Source organism: Arvicola amphibius, chromosome 11, assembly GCF_903992535.2.
Source record: "Arvicola amphibius chromosome 11, mArvAmp1.2, whole genome shotgun sequence".
NCBI lineage: Eukaryota > Metazoa > Chordata > Mammalia > Rodentia > Cricetidae > Arvicola > Arvicola amphibius.
This window is the reverse complement of record NC_052057.2, coordinates 71,693,054-71,715,530: the sequence shown is the minus strand read 5'-3', so window position 1 is coordinate 71,715,530 and position 22,477 is coordinate 71,693,054. Positions and strand designations below refer to the sequence as shown.

Sequence of the window (22,477 nt, the reverse complement as noted above, 5' to 3'; positions counted from 1 at the left end):
AGAATGTATCTAATGGACCGGCACAGAGAGAACATCTGAAAAAGGAAATACACGTGAAGGCACGAGGTCATAGCACTGGGCATTCACGGCACTTTAAAAAATACCAAGAGTGTGCAATGCAAGATGGTGGGAGGCGACGGGGTGCAGGAAGAGAGGCTAGGAAAAATGAGACCCCAAGAGACCAGGAAAAGAGGCTCAGGTTATATATCTGAGCAAGGAGAGGCCACTGGGGAATTCTGAGTTGGGTCGGGTGAGAGTTCTGTGTTGTGAAGCCCATTGCTGAAGTGAGATATAAGATAGCCTTGATGGGGTGAGAACTAGAGTCTGAAGTGGTCAGAGGGGTGATTGCAAGGGCCCCGGGATTGCTGCAGGGGAGTGCCGCAGGGGAGCGCCGCACAGTAAATTAAATGAAGAGGCTGGGGAGAGCAGGAAAACTAGTGTCTGAAACTCAGTAGAATAGGGACCCAGAGAGAAGGACAATGTGTAGACAACAGTTTAGCGATCTCTGCTGCAGACAGGAGTGTGAGGGGCCGAAGAAGAAGCAGGTGGAGGCCTCCCACGGGGCGCCGGGAGCTGTAAGCAGAGCCATGCTGAGAAATTTCTGGTATAGTTCAATCTGAGAGGGAGGATGTTCTCAGATGATGCAGTGAGAAAAGGAGAAAGAGCCGGTGTTAATGGGTTATGATGAAGAGGTGAGCCCATAGAGAAAGCTGAAAACCAGACAGAGGCAAGAGGAAAGCTAGCTGGCGGCCGGGTGGCGGGACGCAGCCCCGCAGCTTCTTTCTACAGATTGGCGCTCCAACATGGTGACTAAATCCACTTAAAAACCTGAGAGGGCTTTAAATAAAGGAGAGAGAGAGTTTAACACAGCTTTTTGCTGTTTGCCTGGACGTGCCGTAGAGAGATTTCCTGTTTCGGCAATAGCGGCAGAGAAAAAGCTGAGCCTCACACCATGCCCAGTGTGCTCTCTCTCCATCATACTCATGACTGAGACGTGAATGTTGGGCTCTCTGCTCCCAACACCTGCCTCCAGCTTGCTGTCATGCTTCCACTCTGACTTCATGGACTCTTACCCTTTGGGAACCGTAAGACAGAAGAAACTCTTCTGTAAACTGCTTTGCTCAGCGTATTTTAGCACAGAGACAGGAAGTAACTAATACAGCATCCCGCTATGCATGGGTCATAGACAGGGAGGGAGAGAGGATTGTGTCCACACCACACTACACTGTGCATGGGTCTTAGAGAGGGAGAGAGGATGGTGTCCACACCATACTACCCACTGTGCACAGGTCTTAGGGAGGAAGAGAGGATTGTGTTCAAACACCACTGTGCACGAGTCTTAGACAGGAAAGAAGAGAGGATTGTGTCCACACCACACTACCCACTGTGCATGGGTCTTAGACGGGGAGGAAGAGAGGATGGTGTCCACACCACACTTTTGGAGTGGTAGATCAGACAAATCAATTAAATTTACTTAGCTTTATAAAAAGCCTGTGCTTCTAATTTTACAGCACAAAAATAAAAGCCTTCCTCTTGCCCTTGCCTCTGGCCCAGGATAAATTATTGTTTAAGATTCCCACCATCTTTTACAAACATTTTCTTTTAGAGAGCAAGTATTACCATCAGGGCAGAACAACTAAAGAGATTATTTTAAAAATCCAAAACGCAAATGCTGGCAACTATTAAATGGTCCAAGAATAGAAAATACAGTGAGTTCACCTTCCCCTAAACTGCGCATCAGTACAAAAAATAATAGTGTAAGATACCTGCATCTCTTTCAGTTTGGAATGTCTCATCTTCACTGTTTCAGGAGCCCATTCAAAGGCAAGCAGCTGGGTGTATCACTGGGATTAATTAACGGAATCGCTTCCCTTAGAATTGTGTGACTGTTTTAAGACAGAGAACAAAATATATCTTTCCACCCATCATATTCCATGACATAACTTCAAACCGCATTGGACTTCATACTAAGAGGGATTGTATCGCTGTCTCTTTCCTTCCCTTCCTCTTCCCTCCCTCCCTCCCTTTCTCCTTCCCTCCATCTATACCTCCCTCCTTCCTTCCCTCCCCCCTCTCTCTGTGTAAAACTGGGATGGTACAAGATTCAGGTACAGGAAGAGAGGCCTGCAGGCAGAGAGGGGCCACACAGAAACTTTTAGAGATTTTCCTGAGACTTTTCCTAACAGAGCAGCAGCCTGGCACATGGCTGCTGCCAAGCAGCTGACTCAGTTTCCCCTCTAGAGCTCAGTGCAAGAATACAGTGTTCGAAGCAGTCCTCAGGGGCCTCTACTTTCTGTCATGTAACAGCTACTGCATAGCTCAAATGGGATCACCAAACCAAAGCAATAGAGAAAAATTTTTAATTCTAGTTTGACCTTGCTGGAATGATTAATAAACACTTTCAAAAATCTCGTCACCACCCTGCCTTCGGGTTAGATCCTGTATGTGGTCCATACGTAGGCCTCATAGGCCCAACTGATCTCATCAGCCCATGATCTCATCAGCCCATCACACAGTCTCAGTGATGCCAACACAGGGAGCCCTGAGAGAAATACAGCAGCCTAATCTCAAGGGTTTGAAGTCTCAGGCACTGGAGGAAAGGTGAAGAAAAGCAACATTCAGAGAGAACAACCACGCTTTTCACTCCAGGTTTCTGATGAACTCAGCTGAATCGATGCATGAGCACCAATGCCCAGCTGTGTCGTGACAGGGACTCCAAAATCAAATTGATATCGTTTCATCTTTTATGGCTTTCAAACCTAGCAGAGATGTCTGCGTCGACACCACAAAACCACAGAGATCAACGGGAAAATGCTTAGATAGCTACTTCATCTCCTGGCTCTGGGAAACAGGAGGAGAAAGCGCCTTAAGAAATTACCACAGAGGTTGGGGGCAGACCTGTGCCTTTTGTAGAGGAAACTCACAGGACAGCAACGGCATCTCATTAACGTTTTCTGTTACCAAAAATAAGCTGCAAGTGAAGACGTCAGCATCAGGTGTCCAAGCTCAGTTCCTGTTCGTGGCACAGATCCGGGCCTGTGCCACATGCAAAGCCCTCCTTGGAGGCCTTCAGAAAAGGTCTATTTTCTCTCAGCAACTTTCAGCTGCCTGTGTTCATTGTTGTTCAAATCCTGCCGCACCCAGAGCTTTCCCACCAAGAAGGGCAACCATCACGATGACTTCCTCCCAACTTTCCCCACAGCCACGGAAATCCCTGACTGGCTCCAAGGGTTTCCCTAGCTGGTCCGAATGGAGTCACATAAAACATGTCCCAGTCTCCTGCCACTTTTGTGTGTTTTCCAGGCTTGTCCATGTTAGCACATGGCTTCATTCTTCATTTCTGCTGAGGGCCAAACGACATTGGATTCATACCTTGATTTTTGTTCATACATCAGGTGATGGACTCATGGGGTTATGCCCACACTGGGGATATTATAAATAGTGTTGTGAGAACTCATATAGAATGCCTTGCCTATGTGGCCATAAGTTTCATTTCTTTGGAAGCATGCCTAGGAGTGGAATGCCAGATCATATGCTTAAAGAGACATTGAACTATTCTCCAAAGTGGCTACGTCATTTGATGCTCTCATCAACGTAAGATTCTATTCCTCCACATTTTTACTAACGGCTTTTAAAGGCAATTATTTGATTGTGGCCAAACAAGTGTGAGTGACAGAGTCTCATAGTAACTTGCTGTGACTTTGATCTGCATTCCTCTGGTAACTAATTTCATCGGGTGCCTTTTCCTCTGCTTGTTTGGAATGTTTGGAAACCTTCTCTGGAGAAATGTCTATTCATCTTTTCCCCATTTCTTAAAGTTGGCATATTTGCATATTGTTCTTTTTATTATTGATCTATAGGGTTTTAACTATTCTAGACACAGCTGCCTTAACAGATATATGATTTGCAAATATTTTTCCTTATTCTATGGGGTATCTGTTTTACTTTCTTGATGTTGTTCTTTGATACAAAAGTTTTTAATAGTGATGAAACCCAATTTGTTTTTCCCTATTGCATACATTGTTTAGTCTAAGAGCACAATGATTTGTGTGACTGCTTATTTCTAGAAATATTGTAAGTCTTGTATGTTACGCTTTGATCCATTTTGCACTTATTGAATATAATATGAAGGGTAAATTTAATTCTCCCTCAGGTACCTACCTGCCTGTCTGAGAGTGACTTCTGAGAATGATTATTCATTCCTCCTTGTAGATTGATGCTGAGCAAATAGCTTAGTGGATAAATTACTTGCCACGGAAAGCCAAAGGCTGGAGCTCAGATCTCCCACACCCATATAAAAGATAGGCAGGCATGGCAGTCCACCTGTAATCCCAGAGCTCAGGAATACAGGATCCCAGGGAAAGCTGGCCCTTAGACCAGTGGTTCTCAACTGTGGATCATGACCCGTTTGGAAAAACTCTATGTTCAAAAAAATGTTTACACTGTAACTCATGACAGTAGCAAAATTATAGTTATGAAGCAGCAATGGAAGTAAGTTTATGACTGGGGAGTCATCACAACATGAGGAACTGTATTAAAGGGTTGCAGCATTAGGATGGTTGAGAACCACTGAGTTAGACTACCCAATCAGCAAGCTCTAGGTTCAGTGAGAGACCTTGTCTTAGTAAACAAAGTGGAGAGTGGTCAAGAACACACACACACACACACACACACACACACACATCAGCCTCTAGCCAGCATGCTCAAATACACACATGCATGTGCAGTCTCACGCATGTGAACACACATGAACATACACAACACATGAAAATGCTCTACTGATCGTACGTAGGTAAGCTTATTGCTGGGTTTCCAATTCTATTTCCATAATACTTTTATCTCTTTTAAGCCAGTAGTTTCATACCATTTTGACTGTTGGAAATTTTTTAATGTAGCTTGTGCTGAATCTATTCATCAATTTGAAAAATATTGACAACTGAATAATATCAATTCTTCCAGTCCTTGAGTATAAAGTATATTTCTCCTAAGGTATAGTTTCTTTTACTTTTAAACACTCATTAATCTTCTAGTAAACTAAGTTGTATACATTTAGCATGTATAACGTGTTATTTTGTTTTTGTTGTTGTTGTTTTTTTTGTTGTTTTTTTCGAGACAGGGTTTCCCCATAGTTTCTAGAGCCTCTCCTGGAACTAGCTCTTGTAGACCAAGCTGACCTCGAACTCAGAGATCCGCCTGCCTCTGCCTCCTGAGTGCTGGGATTAAAGGCATGCGCCACCACCGCCCGGCTAGTGTGTTATTTTGAAATATGTATATTCTGCTCAGTGGCTAAATTAAGCTAATTAACATGCATTATTCAACACACACCATTTTGTGGTGAGAATACACAGTCTACCCCACAACTTTCAGACTCTGATGTATTGTTGTAACTGTGGTTGATGGTAGTTACCATTTTGCATGACAATCTTTTTTAGTTACTCCTCTACCTAAGTGAAATCCTTCCTCTGATGAGCTTGTCCTTAAACAATATTTTATAGCTTTCAGAATACAAGCTTTGCACAAGTTTGTTAAATTCCTAAGAATCTCATTCTCTTGCTGCCAGTGTTAATGGAACTGTTTCCTTAGCTTGTTCTGGGATAATTATTGATGTGTAAAAATACAGTTGGCTGTGTTATATTTATCTTCTCTCTTGCAGTCCTGCTGAGCACACTCAGTAGTTCAATTAGGGAAGTTTTTCTAACGAATGTCTTGGGATTTTCTCCATAAAAAATATGTAACATGTGAAGAGAGTCCTTCTCGTTCTTCCTTCCTGACATGAATGACCTTTATTTCCCTCCCTACACAATGATCCAACTAGAACCTCCAGTGCAATAGGAAATTGGAAAGCACAGATTTATCTATCTTTGTCCTGATCCAAGGAGGAAAGTGTCTTTCAATTACTACAAGGCATGCTAGCCATGTTCTTCCATAGATTCCCTTTATCACAGTGTGTCTTCAATATCCAAACTACTTAATCAGAACTTTACCAAAATAAAATTGTGCATTGTTTGCAAGAATATTATTAAGCTTAAATTTTAGGAAATTTACAAGAACATAATTTTTAATTTAATCCCTTAATAAATTCAATAAATCATCTAGAATTCAAATATTTACTAGCAACCCTTTATTGAACCAACTATGCAATGGAGACTATTCTCAACTGGAGACACATAGTGAATAAAACTAGCATGGGTTCTTGCCCATGTGGAATTTACCGTCTAATGTGGAAAACAATAAACTAATAACTAAGCAAATTACCCAAGTGAAAAAAAGGGAAAAAGAATTACAGTGAAAATTATTCTCAGTATAGAAAGAGGAATAAAGAGTGTAGGGAACAGTGGCATTTTTAAATGGGACAAGGTCTTATCGACAGAGGGTCATTTGAGCAAAAGCAAAGTAATAAAGGGAGGGCAGTGTTCATGAGGATTAAATCATACCTCACTTGCACACTTACACACTTATACACTGATCTTACCTCAGTGTTCATGAGGATTAAGTCATTCCTCACTTACACACTTACAAACTTATACACTGATCTTACCTCAGTATTCATGAGGATTGTCACACCTCACTTGTACACTAACACGCATATACACTGATCTTATCTCAGTATCACAGGATTAAGTCACACCTCACTTGAATACTTATATACACTTGTCTTACCTCAGTAGTCATGAGATGATGTGAAAGAACTTCTGTATATGTATTTCTTTTATTGGTTAATGAATAAAGAAGCTGCTTGGGCCTATGACAGGGCAGAATAGAGCTAGGCAGGAAAACTAAATTGAATACTGGGAGAAAGTAGGTGGAATCAAGGAGACACCATGTAGTCGCTGAAGGTGACAGACGCTGGCCGAAACCTTACCGATAAACCACGAGCCTTGTGGTAAAATACAAAATAATAGGAATGGGTTAATTTAAGATGTAAGAGTTGGTTAATAAGAATCCAAGCTAATAGGCTAAACAGTGTTTTGATTAATACAGTTGCTGTGTGATTGTTTAGGGTCTAGACAGCTGGGAAACAAACGAGCAGTCTCCACCTAAAACAAGGATTAAGTCACACCTCACTTACACATTTATACACTTATACACTGATCTTACCTATCCATGAACAGAACCCAGAGGGAGCAAAACTCAGAAAATTTTATAACTTAAAGAAACCTCAAAAAAATCACTCATCTTTCTTTGTTCTAATGCAACGATCCAAACCAGAAAACATAAGAAGGACAAGGCACTAACAGATGGGATAAAAATCAGACCTGGTAGCTACACACTGGACTGGATGTTTTGAGGGGGGGAGTATTTGTCTGGTTGGTTGGATTTCAAGACAGAATTTCTCTGTGTGTCCTGGATGACCTGGAAGTCGCTCTGTAGACTAGGCTTGTCTCCAACTTAGAGTTTTGCCTGCCTCTGCCTCCCTGAGTGCTGGAATTACAGATGTGCACCACCACTGCCCAGCTGGACCATTTAATCGAAGATGTAGTTTTGTTTGAGTCATGCGTAATTCTATCAGACAATGAAAACTACACTAAAGATGTCTAATAATAAAGTTGATTAAGAGCAGAAACTTACTCTAGTAACTTCATGGTCTGAGCATACATCCATAAAGAACAACAACCTTGCATCGTTGAGAACATGCATTTCACGTTAATTAATTGACTAATTAATGAATTAGTCAGTCTTGCAGAGAGTAACCACTGGTCAGAAAGCATCAGAACAGAGTCAGAATGTGGTTGCCAGGCACCCTTGCAGACACATCTGCAGTCCTTGCTAATTACCCAGTGCTCTTCTCTCATTATTGCTCAGACCTCATCTACCCTGAATTTTGAATAGTAAAGATCATATATTTTTTTCAGACATACCTTCTCATTGGAATGTTACAGCTTGGATAACTAAAAATAAAGTAAATGCAATAAAGACTTTACATCTAATCTCAAAGGCACATGGGAACCAACAAAGGAATAAACTAGAGTGCCAGGCTGTTGGTGTAATTATCCCCCAACTAAATGCCGAAGTTTGGGCTCACAGTGTGACAGTTATTGATTCACCAACCACCCCAGTGCTTCTCCCCATGATGGCGAGGAGGATCAAAGAGAGCCTTGAGTCTTTACACATGTTCATTTCGACCAAAATGAAGGATGCAAAGCAACTGCCAGATAACACTGTTTCCACAGCTGAAGAGAGAGATGGGTTACTGACAGCTCAGTGCTGCATTGAACCTGGGAGCCAGGAAAGTGGGCAGAACAAAGGGAAGGTGATTTTCAGAGGCAGCTCAAGCTTCTGCCCAGTGGAGAAAACAAGACAGAGGCTCGCCTTCAGTGTGTAGCCTTTGAAAAACCATTCCCACATCAGGGGAACTGGCTCAGGAATTTTTTTATTCTTTTTATTTGTTGACTTTTGGTTCTTATTGTTCATATATACTATTTGATTATTTATCATCATTACCACTACTACAACGATGACGACAATGATGATGAGGTTTGGCCTGCATGAATGTTTGTGACCCATGTGCCTGTGTTGCCCTCAGAGGCCAGAAGAGAGAGGCTCCCCTGGACCTGGAGTTGTGAGCTGCCATGTAGGTGCCTAGAATCAAACCTAAGTCCTTTGGAAGAGCAGCCAGCGCCCTTAACTGCAGAGCCATCTCTCCAGCTCCTCTTGTTTGTTTCTGTTTGTTTTTAACAGAGACTTTGAAAGGAAGTGATAAGGAAGATCATTTCCTACCCTCTGATGACTAACCTTTCTCCTAGAGCAGGACCCAGATGTATGCCTTGCTGTCTGCCTCTGCTGCTGTAGAGCGAAAGCAGTTATAGCCATGTGCCCATGGGGCCAGAACTACATTCTAATAAAGTTTGCTTCTTAAAAACATGCAGTAGACTCTTCCATCAATAACTCATTAATGCCACAGCTAGGCTCTCAAGTTTTCTGATTCTAACTGAAGAAAAGGGAGGGCAGATCCGTGTGTGTAGCCCAGACTGGCCAAGACCTTGGGAGGTTCCTGCCTCAGGCTCCCAGGTGCTAAGATGATAGGCACAGGGCTTCACACCTGACTTTCCAAGATTGTGATTATAAATCGAGTATGGTTTTTGCATCATGGGAGGCTAGCATATACATTATCACATGTTTAAATCATGAAGCTTTGTTCATTCTCTTGGTGATATTTTCCAAGCATTTTAATTATTGTTTTCTCTAGCAATATGTACTCAGTTTAATTAGTGAAAGAAATATATTTTCTAGCTATGGAAACTTGATGTACAATCAAGTCTTCTAAAATCCATTCATCTCAAAAACAAAAGGATTTTAGACTAATTTTTCACTTATCACCCAAAATTCCTTTCAAAACTTACAAATTACTATTTTTAATAATGTAGGTATTTATGGAAAAATAAACGCTACAATAAAAAGGTTAAATAAGTTTATGTCATTGCTGTTGGTGATGGCACATAGCAAGTCAGTCAGGGCTACATAATGAGAAACTACCTCATTAAAAGAAAAGTCCATGCCACAGCAGTATCTAGTCAACTTTTTGATATCTTCTAAGGATTTGGTATTTACATAGCAAACATTTTAAATAATTTTAGGTAATATGTTACTACAACTCTATATAAAACAAATAAATATTAAGTGCCCTGCAAAAGAAATCTACATTTATAATGTGTCTAAAAATCAAACACAAATTATATCCACCTTTCTATAAATAGAGTTATGAGAGGACTTTCAGTACAAGGACTTGAATCTGTTATGCTGAAATCTAACTGGTCTAACAATAGCATAGCTAAAGACAGCAATGCTTTGCCTCTGGCTGATAGAAAAAACACCAGGAGCAGAAACTGAGTATGCCAGCAAAGGGATTTTTCTGTGGTCCGCCCTACGATGGTTCAGGTTACAAAAGGACTTTCCTTCACCTTCTAATAATGGCTTATCACATGCTTTATTATTTATATAAAAAGGGTAACAAATTTCCTGTCTGTGTGGTGATAAGCATTTCCTGTCTACACTTAAGGTACTCATTAGCTTTGGATGTGACTTTCATGTGTTAGCAGAAATCACTTCTGAGGAAATGAGAGATGGCGGAATGAGCTGGAAGAGGGAACAGTTTCCTTTAGCCCTGGAAAGGCCAGCGCTTTGTGAGCTATGGATGCTTTGATGAGCTCCTGCTTCTTTCTTTACTTGCCTGCACCTGGGATATTACACTCTATCCTAAACCTCCACTCTTACTCTAGTCTTCTGTATGTGCCTGATGAAAGTAGAAAGGGGACCATGGGAAAAGGGAAAGAGACCCTAAGGGAAGGGAGAGAGGAAAAACCTAGAATCAGAAGGGGAAGACGTTTGAGGGAACCAGAAAGAGGGGGATGGAAGGGCTGGGAAAGGGGAATACAGGTAGGGTGGATGAAACCAAAGTAAAATGACAAATTATGAAAATGTGATAGTGAAACCCAGTATTTTGCATGCTAACCTAAATATCAAAATAGATGTGTGTTCAAGCTTCCAAAGGAGGGAAACAACAAACAGTCCTATGCAGCTGTGACCCCTATGACTCACAATAATGACCATTGTGGCAGAACTCTAAGGGTGCATTAATGGCATGCATACTTTGACAATAACCAACACCTCTCTAATTAGACTTGCTCCACAAGAAGGAATCCATTCCTGGTACTGGAAACAAAGCCAACCACCCAGAGCTCATGAAGTAATGGACCTATACCTACCACATCACTAAAACAACGTAACTCCTAACTACATTCTGAATAGTTGCCCTTATAACCCCAGATGCATGTAGTCCTCACCCTCAAAAAGGAAACTCCTCTTTGCAATGGATGGATGTTACTACATAAAACCACAACCAATCAAAATGAAGAATTGTGGAACACAATCCCAATTGAAACATCTACAAAACAACTCCCAGACTTCAAGCAACATTGCGGAAGAAGAGGCGGAAAGTCTTAAGAATCAGAAGACTGGGGAGTTTGTTGTGAGACTGTATCTCCTCATTATGTCGTAAGCCTCGCCCATAAGCCTCGTCTCAGTAGCATGACTGCCTAAAGTTGAACAAGGATGACAGCACTAGGTGTGCTGAAGTAGACAGGAAAACTGCAAGAGGTCTCAACCCTACACAAAGAGCTACAGGCAACTAAGAAATGCTAAGAGCCGGAGAAATAGTCTTCTCCACGGAAGAGCACACCAGCTTATTATTCAATAATAAGTGGTCAGGCCTGAAAACATTCATATGGGTAACATTATACAGACTGAGCAGTTTATATTTAGGAATAAATGAATATGTATACATATATATTTCTGCATATATATGGATGAATATATATATGCATATAACAACAATTAGTGAGTAAAGAGGCCATGAATTTGAAATAGAGTAAGGAGAGGAGGATGGGAGTTTTTGAGGTAGAAAAATGTGAAATAATATAATTATATTATAATCTTAAAAATTAAAAAGTAAATAAAATAATGTATATACTGTAGTACATTCATGCATGTTTATTAATAACTTACATATAGGAAAATCTATGTAATCAAACAGAAACAAAAGAAGGTAAACCAGTAAAAATGGCTTCTGAGGGAGGAAGGAATCGAAGGGAACCAGGATGGAACCAAAGCTTCTGAATATACTTTGTTGTATGACTTTTATTTTTAAATTATTCAATATTTTCTGCGATTTAAAACACAAAAATAATGTCATCTCTCAAAGTTAGAAACAGAGACTCACAATATGAGAGACATAACCAGAGAAGGACTATTTGAACAAAATTACAACACTGTGTTATGCGACCGTGGGAAGAGCCCTCGGAATCCAAATAAACTAGGGGAGCCCCAAAGCTTCAGCTGGTTTTCCATTGTTTCCCGTACTGAGAGTTGGTGCTTGAACCACTACACACGTGTGCACTTGTGGGTGTGAACACACACTTGGATAGAGTGATGGTGTTAAAGTCCTTACAGAAGGTGATTTCCAGCATAGAGAAAAGGCATTGCAGTACAATAAACACATACATATTACATATAATATATAATCGTTATATATGTATTAGTTAATATGATGTAATCTAATACTGTATATATGTTATATACAGTATGATAGTGTATCACATCAATTCTGCAATGAAATAACTGACAAAATTAACTTAAGGAAGGGGTTACGCTGGGTCGCAATCTGAGGGTACAGTTTACTGTGTCAGGGAAGTCACCAGGCAGGAGCCTGAGGCAACTGGTCACATGTCTACCAGCAGAGAAAGATGAATACTCATGACAGGCTCGCTTTGCTCCTTCTAATAAGTCCAGGATCACATCCCAAGGAACAGTGCTACCCAAGGTGATTAAGCTGGGTCCTCCTTCCTCAATTACTCTGATTTCAAGAACCCCTCACAAGGATGCACAGAGGTTTATATCCTTTCTGATTCTAGATCCTTTGAGTTGACAGCATTAACCATTATGGATATCAAAGAAGTAAAATAATAGCTCTCCATAACCTCAGAATAGATGAGCAAGCATGATTTCATCTCTTCTTTTTTTAGATTTATTTATTATGTATACAGTGTTCTACCTACATATATCCTATATGCTAGTAGAAGGCACCAGATCTCATTAGAGATGGTTGTTAGCCACCATGTGTTTGCTGGGAATTGAACTCAGGACCTCTAGAAGAGCAGTCAGTGCTCTCAACCTCTGAGCCACTTCTCCAGCCCAATTTCATCTCTTCTTTGGTTGCTATTGCTTTGAGTTAAAGGTTCATATATCCCAAGCTGACTGTACACTTCTGACCCCTTTGTTGTTATTATGAAATCTAAGGCACAGTATGACGAGCATGGGCCACACACCCAGCTTATATGACATTGGGGACTGAATCCAGTGAAGCACCTTAAAATCTGTGCCACATCCTCAGCTCTTTTCTTTTTTATTATATATGCCCCTATATACATAATAAATAGAAGTAGCAGTCTGGTAGCAATGAGGAGACTTGACAGGTGGTGGTTTCCAAATACCACTTTCTTTGAAGGGGGACCAAGATTCCTTGAGGGCCCCAGGTTTGGGCCGGAAATACACAAGACAAAAGCCATCTTTGTCATGCTGGAGATCATGAAGACCACTGGGGTTGTGCAGGGGACTGCTTGGTGCCCAAAGATTACACAGCCGGAGACCACGAAGCCCACTGCAATACCATCAGAGCACTTCAAACAGGAAGTCGGGAGCTTCCACAGTAATATTAATTTAATTTGCCGGTCACTGTATGACTCTGCCAGCATTTGCAAGATTTGGCTCCAAAACTGAGTAATACAGAGAAAGGAACACACACATACAAAAATATTATATTGGTAATTTGTTAATGTGGCTGCACAGGATGCTGCAGCTGATGGCTTAATGAGGAGAGAACCATAATTCACTGTAAGCATGAGCATCCTCCCAGAATGCCTTGCTGCCTCCCGCCATTGATGATGCCTGCTGCTCTATGTTTCTTGGTCTAAAGATCAAGATTTAAAAAATAAATAAATAAAAGCTGGAGAGATGGCTCAGAAGTTAAGAACGCTGGCTGCTTCTTCCAGAGAGCCTAGGTTCAATTTCCAGCACTCACTCGGTGCTCCAAAATCATTTGTAACTCCAGTTTCAGGGAGTGGGACACCTCTTCTGGCCTCCATGAACACCAGGTACTCATGGTGCATAGACTTACAAACAGCCAAATTGCCCATAAACATAAAAAAATTACATTTAAAAAAATATTTAAATAATCTTTAGGTACGCACAGAGGACTAAATTCATTCCCTGGCATGCATACAAAGATTAAAGCTCTCCCTTTTCCAGCTTAATTTGCCTGTGCACCTTCCTACTTGGCTGGGGGTAAGATTGTTTAAAAACATCCACAAAAGTCCGACACTATGGCACTCAGCAAGTTGAGGGAAGGGGATCGGCATCAGTTAGAAACAGCTTGGACCATGGAAATGCCGAGCCATCCAGGGCTACATAGTGAGACCTGTGTCAAAAACCTTCAGTTCACTACTTTAAATCAGATTAGTACAATTGTTTGGAATTAGAAAATCCAAGGATGCCTTCCAACGGAAACATAAATGGCAGAATATAAACAGAAGAAAAATAGTTTTGCTGAGCATATATTATGTACCAAATATGGGAGGATAAAATAATCCCATGTATATTTATAGAAACCCCAGGAGTGAAACTCAGTTTTTACAATGGGAGTGTTTAACAGGACCCAGGTGGGGTCTGTGGATGACATGGGAACACCCACAGCAAAGGAAAGCTAGTCACAGCCACAGTGTGTGGGTCGTGACAGTACCATCAAGGCCAGAGTGATGAATTAGTTCATCACTGGTAAGATAGCCATATAGCTTTCTGGGAAATGTGTGAGCAAGCGTCCATATGGTACACAAATTGTTTATCTGGTGGGCTTAGAAAAATTATTTAATCTAAAAATTTAAAAGCAAAAAGAATCATAGAGTCCATTCCCGTTCACACTGTTGCTTTCTATACAATAGACCCGGAGGGAAAGGGCCCTAGTCCAGGCAGATCAACATGTCTGCTGATGTCCACACGGTGAAGGCATGGTCACCAATCTGTGGCGCGATTGGGAGGTGGCAGAAGTTTTAAGATATGGAGCCTGGTAGAAGGAGGGCAAAGCAGTGCAGTGTGCCTTCAGAGGGAACACTGGGACCCCCCTCCTTGACTGTTTCTGTTTGCTACCTGGCCACTGAAACACAACACTGCCTCCCACAGGCCAGCTGTGTGGTCACGGGTCTGATGAGTTTTCACACGGTTTATTCTATGACTTCCTAAGATCCCCGGAGAGCTCTGCTGTTGAAGGTTATTATACAGAAGGGACCCGGGGAATGAAAAAAAAATATAGAAAACTTAAATTATTTCAGAATTCGGTGAGTATTTTAAAAATATAAAACATTTCAGTCAAGACACCCTTTGGACTCTGGCTGCCCCGTGTTCCTCACAGATGTCAATGGGGTTTGACGTGAGAAAGTGGGAACGGCCGGAAGCAGGCTTTTACTGTAGCACGGGCTGCCAGGGGCACATTCTTACTGCTGCTACCATCTTTCCCCCACCAACATGACCTTGTCTGCACACCGCGTGGGTATGCTGGGTCATTCTAGCAAACAACACCTGTGTCACTGTGGCCCTTTGTGCACCAGCCAAGCATCTGTCACATGACATGTCACATGGCCTGCCGTGTGGTAGCAGGCAGACATTTCCTCGATTAACCGACTAACGAGAAAGAGAAGAGAATGGATATCTTGGTGTTTTCCACTGTGACCTTTTACAGAAACCCTCGTGATGCCAGTGAAATGGCCCAGTGGGGGAAAGGGCTTGCTAGCCAAGCCTGACTGAGGGTTGACCTGAGTTCGATCCCCCACACGCACATAAAGATGGTAGCAAAGAAACGACTCTATAAGGTTGTCCTCTAACTTGCATACACATGAATCATGATATGCAAGCATCCTTAGTCTGTCTGTCTCTCTCTCTCTCTCTCTCTCTCTTTCTCCCCCCTCCATCCCTCCCTCTCTCTCTCCCTCCTTCTCTCCCTCCCTCTCTCTCTCTCTCTCCCTCCTTCTCTCCCTCCCTCTCTCTCTCCCTCTCTCTCTCTCACTCTCTCCCTCTCTCTCTTTCCCTCCCTCCCTCCCTCTCTCCCTCCCTCTCTCTCTCCCCCTTTCTCTCTCTCTCCCTCTCTCTCCCACACACACACACACACACTATAGGATAATAAAACTTAAATTAAAAAAATTTTCTTGAGATAAATATATCTTGGTGTCACGAATATCTCTCCACTCAAAAGACACAGAGTCTCTAACTGCTTTTCTGTCTCTGACAGCCTGTATTCTTTTCCACGTGGGCTGAAGTGTTTGCAGAGGGCAGACTCCAGCAGGGGCCACAGAAAGCTGATTTGCAAGCACATCCCCTTCCTTCTCTCAGGGGTTCCTATGTGCTACCAGCTAGGCTCTCTATGTCAATGCCATTGCCTACCCTTGAAAATGGGGAGGCTTCTGGGGCCACCCACACTCTATTTGTATTTAAAACTTAACATCAGCATTAAAAAAGAAAATCTATTCTATGCCGATGTTTATAAAACTACTGCAAAACTGAATTTTTAACTGTCTTTATAACACGGAAGAACTAGTTTTAGAAAAACTGCAATTGCACACAGAAGGATGATATAAGTCATAACAGGTTCACACCGCTCCTACATCTAAGATGTGGTGATTATCAAAAGCTGTGGTCCAAGCCCTGGGGCACTGCCTTTCATTTCAGCCACAAAACTGCAAATCAGTAACTAAGATGCACAGAAAAGCAAAATGATAATGATAATGATAATGATAATAATATCCTAACCTATTCCCCTTTCTGCAGAAGAGGATTTGATTATCTTAAGAACAATTCTCCAAGTCTATGTGTAACAGGCATTTGTGTCTAACTTTTTGACTCTGTCCCCCTAAGGGCAGGATCCCAGGCAAAGGTGACACAGAAAGCTCACGATGCTGAACTGAGCCAGTTCAGCAGCAAGGGCTCCTGCAGGGCGGGGCAGAAGTAGAACACCATCAGAGCATGTCAGAATAGTGAGAATATGAATGAACACAATGCCAATGGCACTGCCTCTCCTGCTGCTTCAGTTAGAGAGTGGAACGACAGCTATAGCCTCAAGAAACACACAACTCTAGCATTTATTTGCCTTTAAGTGGGTTAGTTAAGCCTCCCGGATATTGCTTCCTCCTTTAGAAAAACGGGCATAATTAACAATATCTACAGTATAGGCTTTAATAACATGGACCAAACAATGCCACTCATATGAGAAGCTTAGTGTCTCATACTTTGAAAACAATAAATGTCATGTGTAGGCCATGAAATGAGAAGCGAGAACATGAGAGAGAAGGAAGAACTCGCAGGGCGGGACCAGGAAGCTGCAGATGCTTGTGCCATGAAAACAAAAGGGGGAAGTCTATTCAAAGTGAAGTCACCAGCAAAAGGAGGACCCAGGAAGATGGGAAAGCAGTTGGGGCTAGTGGGGGAGAAGGACAAAGTAGAACCAAGCATGACACCTATACATAAAAATGCCACAACAGAGTCCATTATTCTTTATGCTAACTTTAAGTCATCTAAACAAGGGGAAAAATTAATAGATGTCCATTGATGTTTCATAACCATTACTGCAGTAGTTTCGACCTCAGACCTGTTCAGTCTATAGAGCTATGCATGTGAGCTGCGGTCAGTCAGCGGTTATTTACTTTCCTGTACTGGGACAGAGTTGCGAGCTTCCGCTACATTGTGAACCCGTGTGAAGGCACCTCACTAGAGAGCTGCAATGGTTCGCTTGGTCCTCCTGACACAGGAGAGATACTTCTGTAAATGGGAGGTAAATGGCCTCCCCGAGGCTGCACAGCCAGAGACAAGTAGGGAAAGGACTCAGCGCCACACCGTCCAACTGATACTTCCTGATTCTTCTCGCCAAAACATCACTTCATAATATTTTGTTCAAGCAGTGTGACTCTGACTGAACGGTTAGCCAGGAGACTGAGTACACAGGGTGTGGGCCTTTCCCCGCTCTGGATAGATAGCCACACAGATTGGAATGGGCTGAGTGGAGTGTTGTGATGACACTTGCATCAGGGACTGACATTGTCACCCATGCCTGGACACAAGGGTCCTCCAGGGTGGCTGTTGTGAAGCTAGGCAGTGCTGGTGCTCCCAGAGAAAACTTCTGGGTCCTTATGCTAGAGATTATCGCCATATCTGCTTGGCTGGCTCCTCTGTTAAACCTGCCCATGAACTGTTCTTGTTTTCTTTCTTCCTTGTTTTTTTCCCACTAGAACCAGCCTTATCCCCTCCCCCACCCTCCATCATCCTGCCTGACTCGTTCTGCTCCTCTGACTCCAGATAGAAATTTTGACTACTGATAGATAGATAGATAGATAGATAGATAGATAGATAGATAGATAGATAGATAGATAGCCAGCCTGGTTGAAGATATTTTGCCATGAAAACACTCAAGTCCCATTACCCTACCACCAGCCAAAATAATTTCTGGACCCAAAATCTTCTATTATCAAAGCAGCTTGTGAAGGAGGTTTATTTTTAATTATTTGATTTTAATTGACAAAAACTGTATATGTGGTGCAATGTGATACACTCATATATGTACATATTGTATAATTATTAAATAAAATAACATATCCATCAGCCCATGGTGTTCTTTTGTAATGGGAACATTTAAAATTTCCTTCCAGCAACATTTAAGTATATATTAACTGCTACCTGTAGCTACCGTTCTGTACAGTCAGTTCCCGAGCAGCCTTTCCTAACTCAGCTCATGAGTTCTGTCTCTCCTGTCGGATCCAGAAGCAATGGGAGTTCTGGCTTGAGTCTTTCTGTCTCACTGTCTTCGCCAAGACACAGAGCGCCGTCCAGGGCTCGTGTTGAATGACAGCATGAACGAGTTATCTTCACAGACCCAGCTTCTGGCTTGTGTCTGGAACAGTTTTGGACCTGATAATAGCACAAGACATTGCTTGGGCTAAGATAATTACTCAAATACGTTTTCAAAAATAAATGGTATGTCTGGGGTGTAGCTCAGTGGTGGAGAACATTCTGGCACATGATGCCCTTGGGTTCAATCAATAACAATGAAAAGAGAATTGAATTTAAAAAAAAAAAAAAAACTTTGTCACTTACAAAACTAGCACTATTGTAAAAAAAAAAATTTTTTTTCCCCAGAAAAAGTTCTTAATTCTCCACTTCAATCTGCACGCAGAGGAAGGGCTTCATGAAGAGGACAAAAGAAATTCTCAGTCTTCTTAAAAAATTAAAATCTGTGTTCAGAGGGAAAGAAGGAACTGATTTAAAACAAGGCAAAACCTCAAGAAGAGTTTTAAAGAAATTATTATGCTTTTAATCTCACTGTAACTTAATCAGGCACCCTCTGCTCTTGCCCAGCCGGCATTGTTCCTGAATTTATTTCTTGTCTCTATGAATCAAATGACAGTAAGTCAAGAGTGAGTGCTCGGAGCCATTGGGAAGACAGCGGACTATGAAACCACAGAGAAGCCCTGGCCGAGGTTTTGAAACAGAGAACTGTTGGGGACAAAGGATGGATCCTGATGGATGCTGCAACCAGGATGGAATCTCACTTAGTCACGTGCCTTCTCCCACCCCGGAGAAGTTAACCCGGAGTGGGCTAACGGGGAGACAGCGGAGTTCTAGCATGGGCTAATGGGGAGACAGCCTCATTTACACAAGCGTCTCTACCCTGTCGCTGGGGAGCGCCACACCCAACCCTCCAGATCCCACTGAACTTCTTCCTCCAGTTTTCCTTGTAGAGTTGTCTAGCTAGGCTCTGCTCTACCTGTACTCAGAGATGGCCCCATCGGTCCACATCTGCTTCAGCCGCCCTGCCCTGTTGCCCTGCGGCGAAAACTGCACGGGGCAGCCATGGGATGACCTAGACAGCTCTGGACAGTCTAGTGTGGCTGGAATTAGATTGAATCCCATGACTGAATCCCTGCATTTAACCAAAGGAAAACTGTTCGTAGGAAAGATAGGTTTCTGTGAGATGTAATGGCTCACGTAGGTAATCTCTGTATGTAGGGGCCAAGGCAGTGGGATCACAAGTTCCAGGTCATCCCAGGTTTCACAGTGAGATCAGTTTCAAAATAAATAAAATAAAATACTGAGATAATGTCACACACATACACAGATAAATAAAAGAAAGGAAGGAAGGAAGGAAGGAAGGAAGGAAGGAAGAAAGAAAGAAAGAAAGAAAGAAAGAAAGAAAGAAAGAAAGAAAGAAAGAAAGATGTGTATCTTGATGAGTAAATAAAAGGTTGAGCTTCCTACTCAAATAAGCCCGGAGAAACAGGGTCTGCAGCTCCCTCTGAGAGGCTCACCGTGCAAGCTGACATAGGTGCGGTGACCTAAAAAGGCCTGTAGTGAGGACCCTGTAGCACTTTCTGTAACACAGGAAGCCCCAGATTTACTGGGCTACAACCGTCTTCCTAGTCACACCTTTTCATATTGGAACTAAGCCTAGGGAATGTGTGAAAGTACTCTTCACTTTGAATCCAGTCCCAGCAGCTCCGGGTTCTCCTGCCCAGGGAATCACTGCTCAGAGAAGACCCCGCGCAAGATGTTAACCGGGGCTTCCACTTTCTGTTAGCCAACCTGACAGGAACATGATCTGGGGATGTCACCATCCACACAGGAAAGCGGTTTTAGAGAAAGCAAACATTTTAACCATATATAGCTATATATTATTTATTAAACAATTTGCAGCCGTGGACACACAACTGATTTTTACACCTACAGTTCTAGATACAAGAAGTAGCAAACAGGGTGATTGCCAGTCAAGCCCACAGATATTTCCAATCAACTGCTCTTGTTACAGTGATGTTTTCTTCTGTTCATTTTTAGATAACTCAAGCTTGTAGAAATAGGGAAAGGTGGAAACAAGGTTATGGGAAATTTTACTATTATTCAAAAATAATTATCCTTTATTGAAAAATGAAGCATTCTGCAGATTAGCTATCTTTGAAATCACTAAGGAAGCATTTAGAATATTACTTAACACTGTAATTTCCCCAATAGCTGAGAGTTAGTTTTCCCACATTACCATCATATTTACTATCAAATAAGATTTTAATGCTAGGGGCTGGAGAGATGGCTCAGTGGTTAAGAGCATTGCCTACTCTTCCAAAGGTCCTGAGTTCAATTCCTGGCAACCACATGGTGGGCTCATAACCATCTGTAATGAGATCTGGTGCCCTCTTCTGGTCTGCAGACATACACACAGACAGAATATTGTATAATAAATAAATAAATAAATATTTTTTTAAAAAAGATTTGAATGCTAAGTCCTGAAAATACACATACCAGAGACGTCTAAACTCTGTTTGACTAGACATAAAACATCTAAAATACATAAAACATCCTCTTAAACATCATGCATTCTAGTAATTCTACTGAAATATATTCAGGTTTATGAATGGAAAATTCTGATACCATGGAACTGATCTGGACTTTACATCATCGGCTTCACTTACCATTTTAAGACACATGTTCATCCACAAGAAGATCAACACCAATCCAAATGTGAAGCTCAAAGCTTATTTTATTTTCACTGAGGTCCACAAATCCATAACTATGCAACATTCTACCCTTTCAAAACACAGCTAGGAAATGCATCACAAGAATATAATCAGAATCTCAGAAAGCACATCCTTGGCTTTCCTCGCCAACTCAGGGGCACCAGGAGCCGGCAGCGCACGTGGTGAACACTGGCGTGAGCCTGGGCTTCCTCCCCACTCACGCCACGCCCTGTGGCAGGCCTTACCAGTGTAGATGCTGGCACTGGAAGCTGGGGTACCAAACTGGGACTCGATGAACTTGGGGATGAAGGTAATGAAAGCGGTGACTATGGCGCTCTCAGCTGTGTATGACAAACTCACAAAAAGGAATGTCATGTTGCTTAAGATCCTGACAGCTGCTCGTGGGAGGTCTACAAAATGACAAAGATGACACATGAGTGTTATAATCAATGGATGGGAAACAAAAGAAAACTGAACTCTTTTTTCCTTATGAACTGAAAATCGTCCTCGGGCAGCAGACAAAAGCTCTGATGATGTTTTTTTTTTTTTTTTTTTCTTTCCTTTTCTGTTTTGATGTTTTTGGAGACAGGGTTTCTCTGTGTAACCTTGGCTGTCCTGGAACTCACGCTATAGAAGGCTGGCCTCGAACTCACAGAGATCCGCCTGCCCCTGCCTCCCCCAAGTGCTAGGATTAAGGGCGTGTACCACCATGGCCCACTTCTGATGGTGCTTGACACCACTCCTGTTTTTAGAGTTGGGTTTCTTTAATTCTCAACCAGAATAATGAAGGAAATAGCATCTAAAATCATACCCAGACACAAATGTATTCATAAACAGCATCCAGTCTATAAAATTATTTGTATTTTCATTAGTTAAAATACATTCTCTGTTAAGACCACATTGGTTCTTCAATATGAAAATTACCTGTGGTCTAATCCTACATCATAATTTCCAGTTTACCCAGCTACCACCATTCTAAAAACTATATTTTTCTATTTTAAATTCAATTTACCGTTCTCTCTCTCTCTCTCTCTCTCTCTCTCTCTCTCTCTCTGTGTGTGTGTGTGTGTGTGTGTGTGTGTGTGTGAAAGAGAGAGAAAATTCACATATGCATAAATGTATTGTGGGTGCCCTAGAAAGCTAGCAAAGGGTACTAGCTCCCCTGGAGCTGGAGTTACTGGTGATTGTAAGTCACCCAAAGTGAGGGCTGGGGACTGAACTTGGGTCCTCAGGAAAGCCGCAGGCACGGAGCCATATCTTAAGCTCAGAGGTGACATGTCTTGGGTGCCACACCTCAGATGCCCAAAGTGGAGCAATAAATAGATGATGCTGTGTATCTGAAATTTCAGCCTTGTTTATGGAACAGGAAATAATCATAACTAAAGAAA

General features: G+C 42.0%; 1 protein-coding gene across 1 annotated transcript in view; it reads right to left on the bottom strand.

Annotated features, from left to right (window-relative positions):
- The window catches only part of Slco5a1 (solute carrier organic anion transporter family member 5A1), a 122,648-nt gene that overhangs the window by 20,711 nt on the left and 79,460 nt on the right, over positions 1-22,477 (bottom strand). The window contains exon 4 of the mRNA XM_038348371.1: positions 21,335-21,499. Coding sequence (XP_038204299.1) covers positions 21,335-21,499 — 165 coding nt within the window. The remainder of the gene's footprint in view (positions 1-21,334; positions 21,500-22,477) is intronic.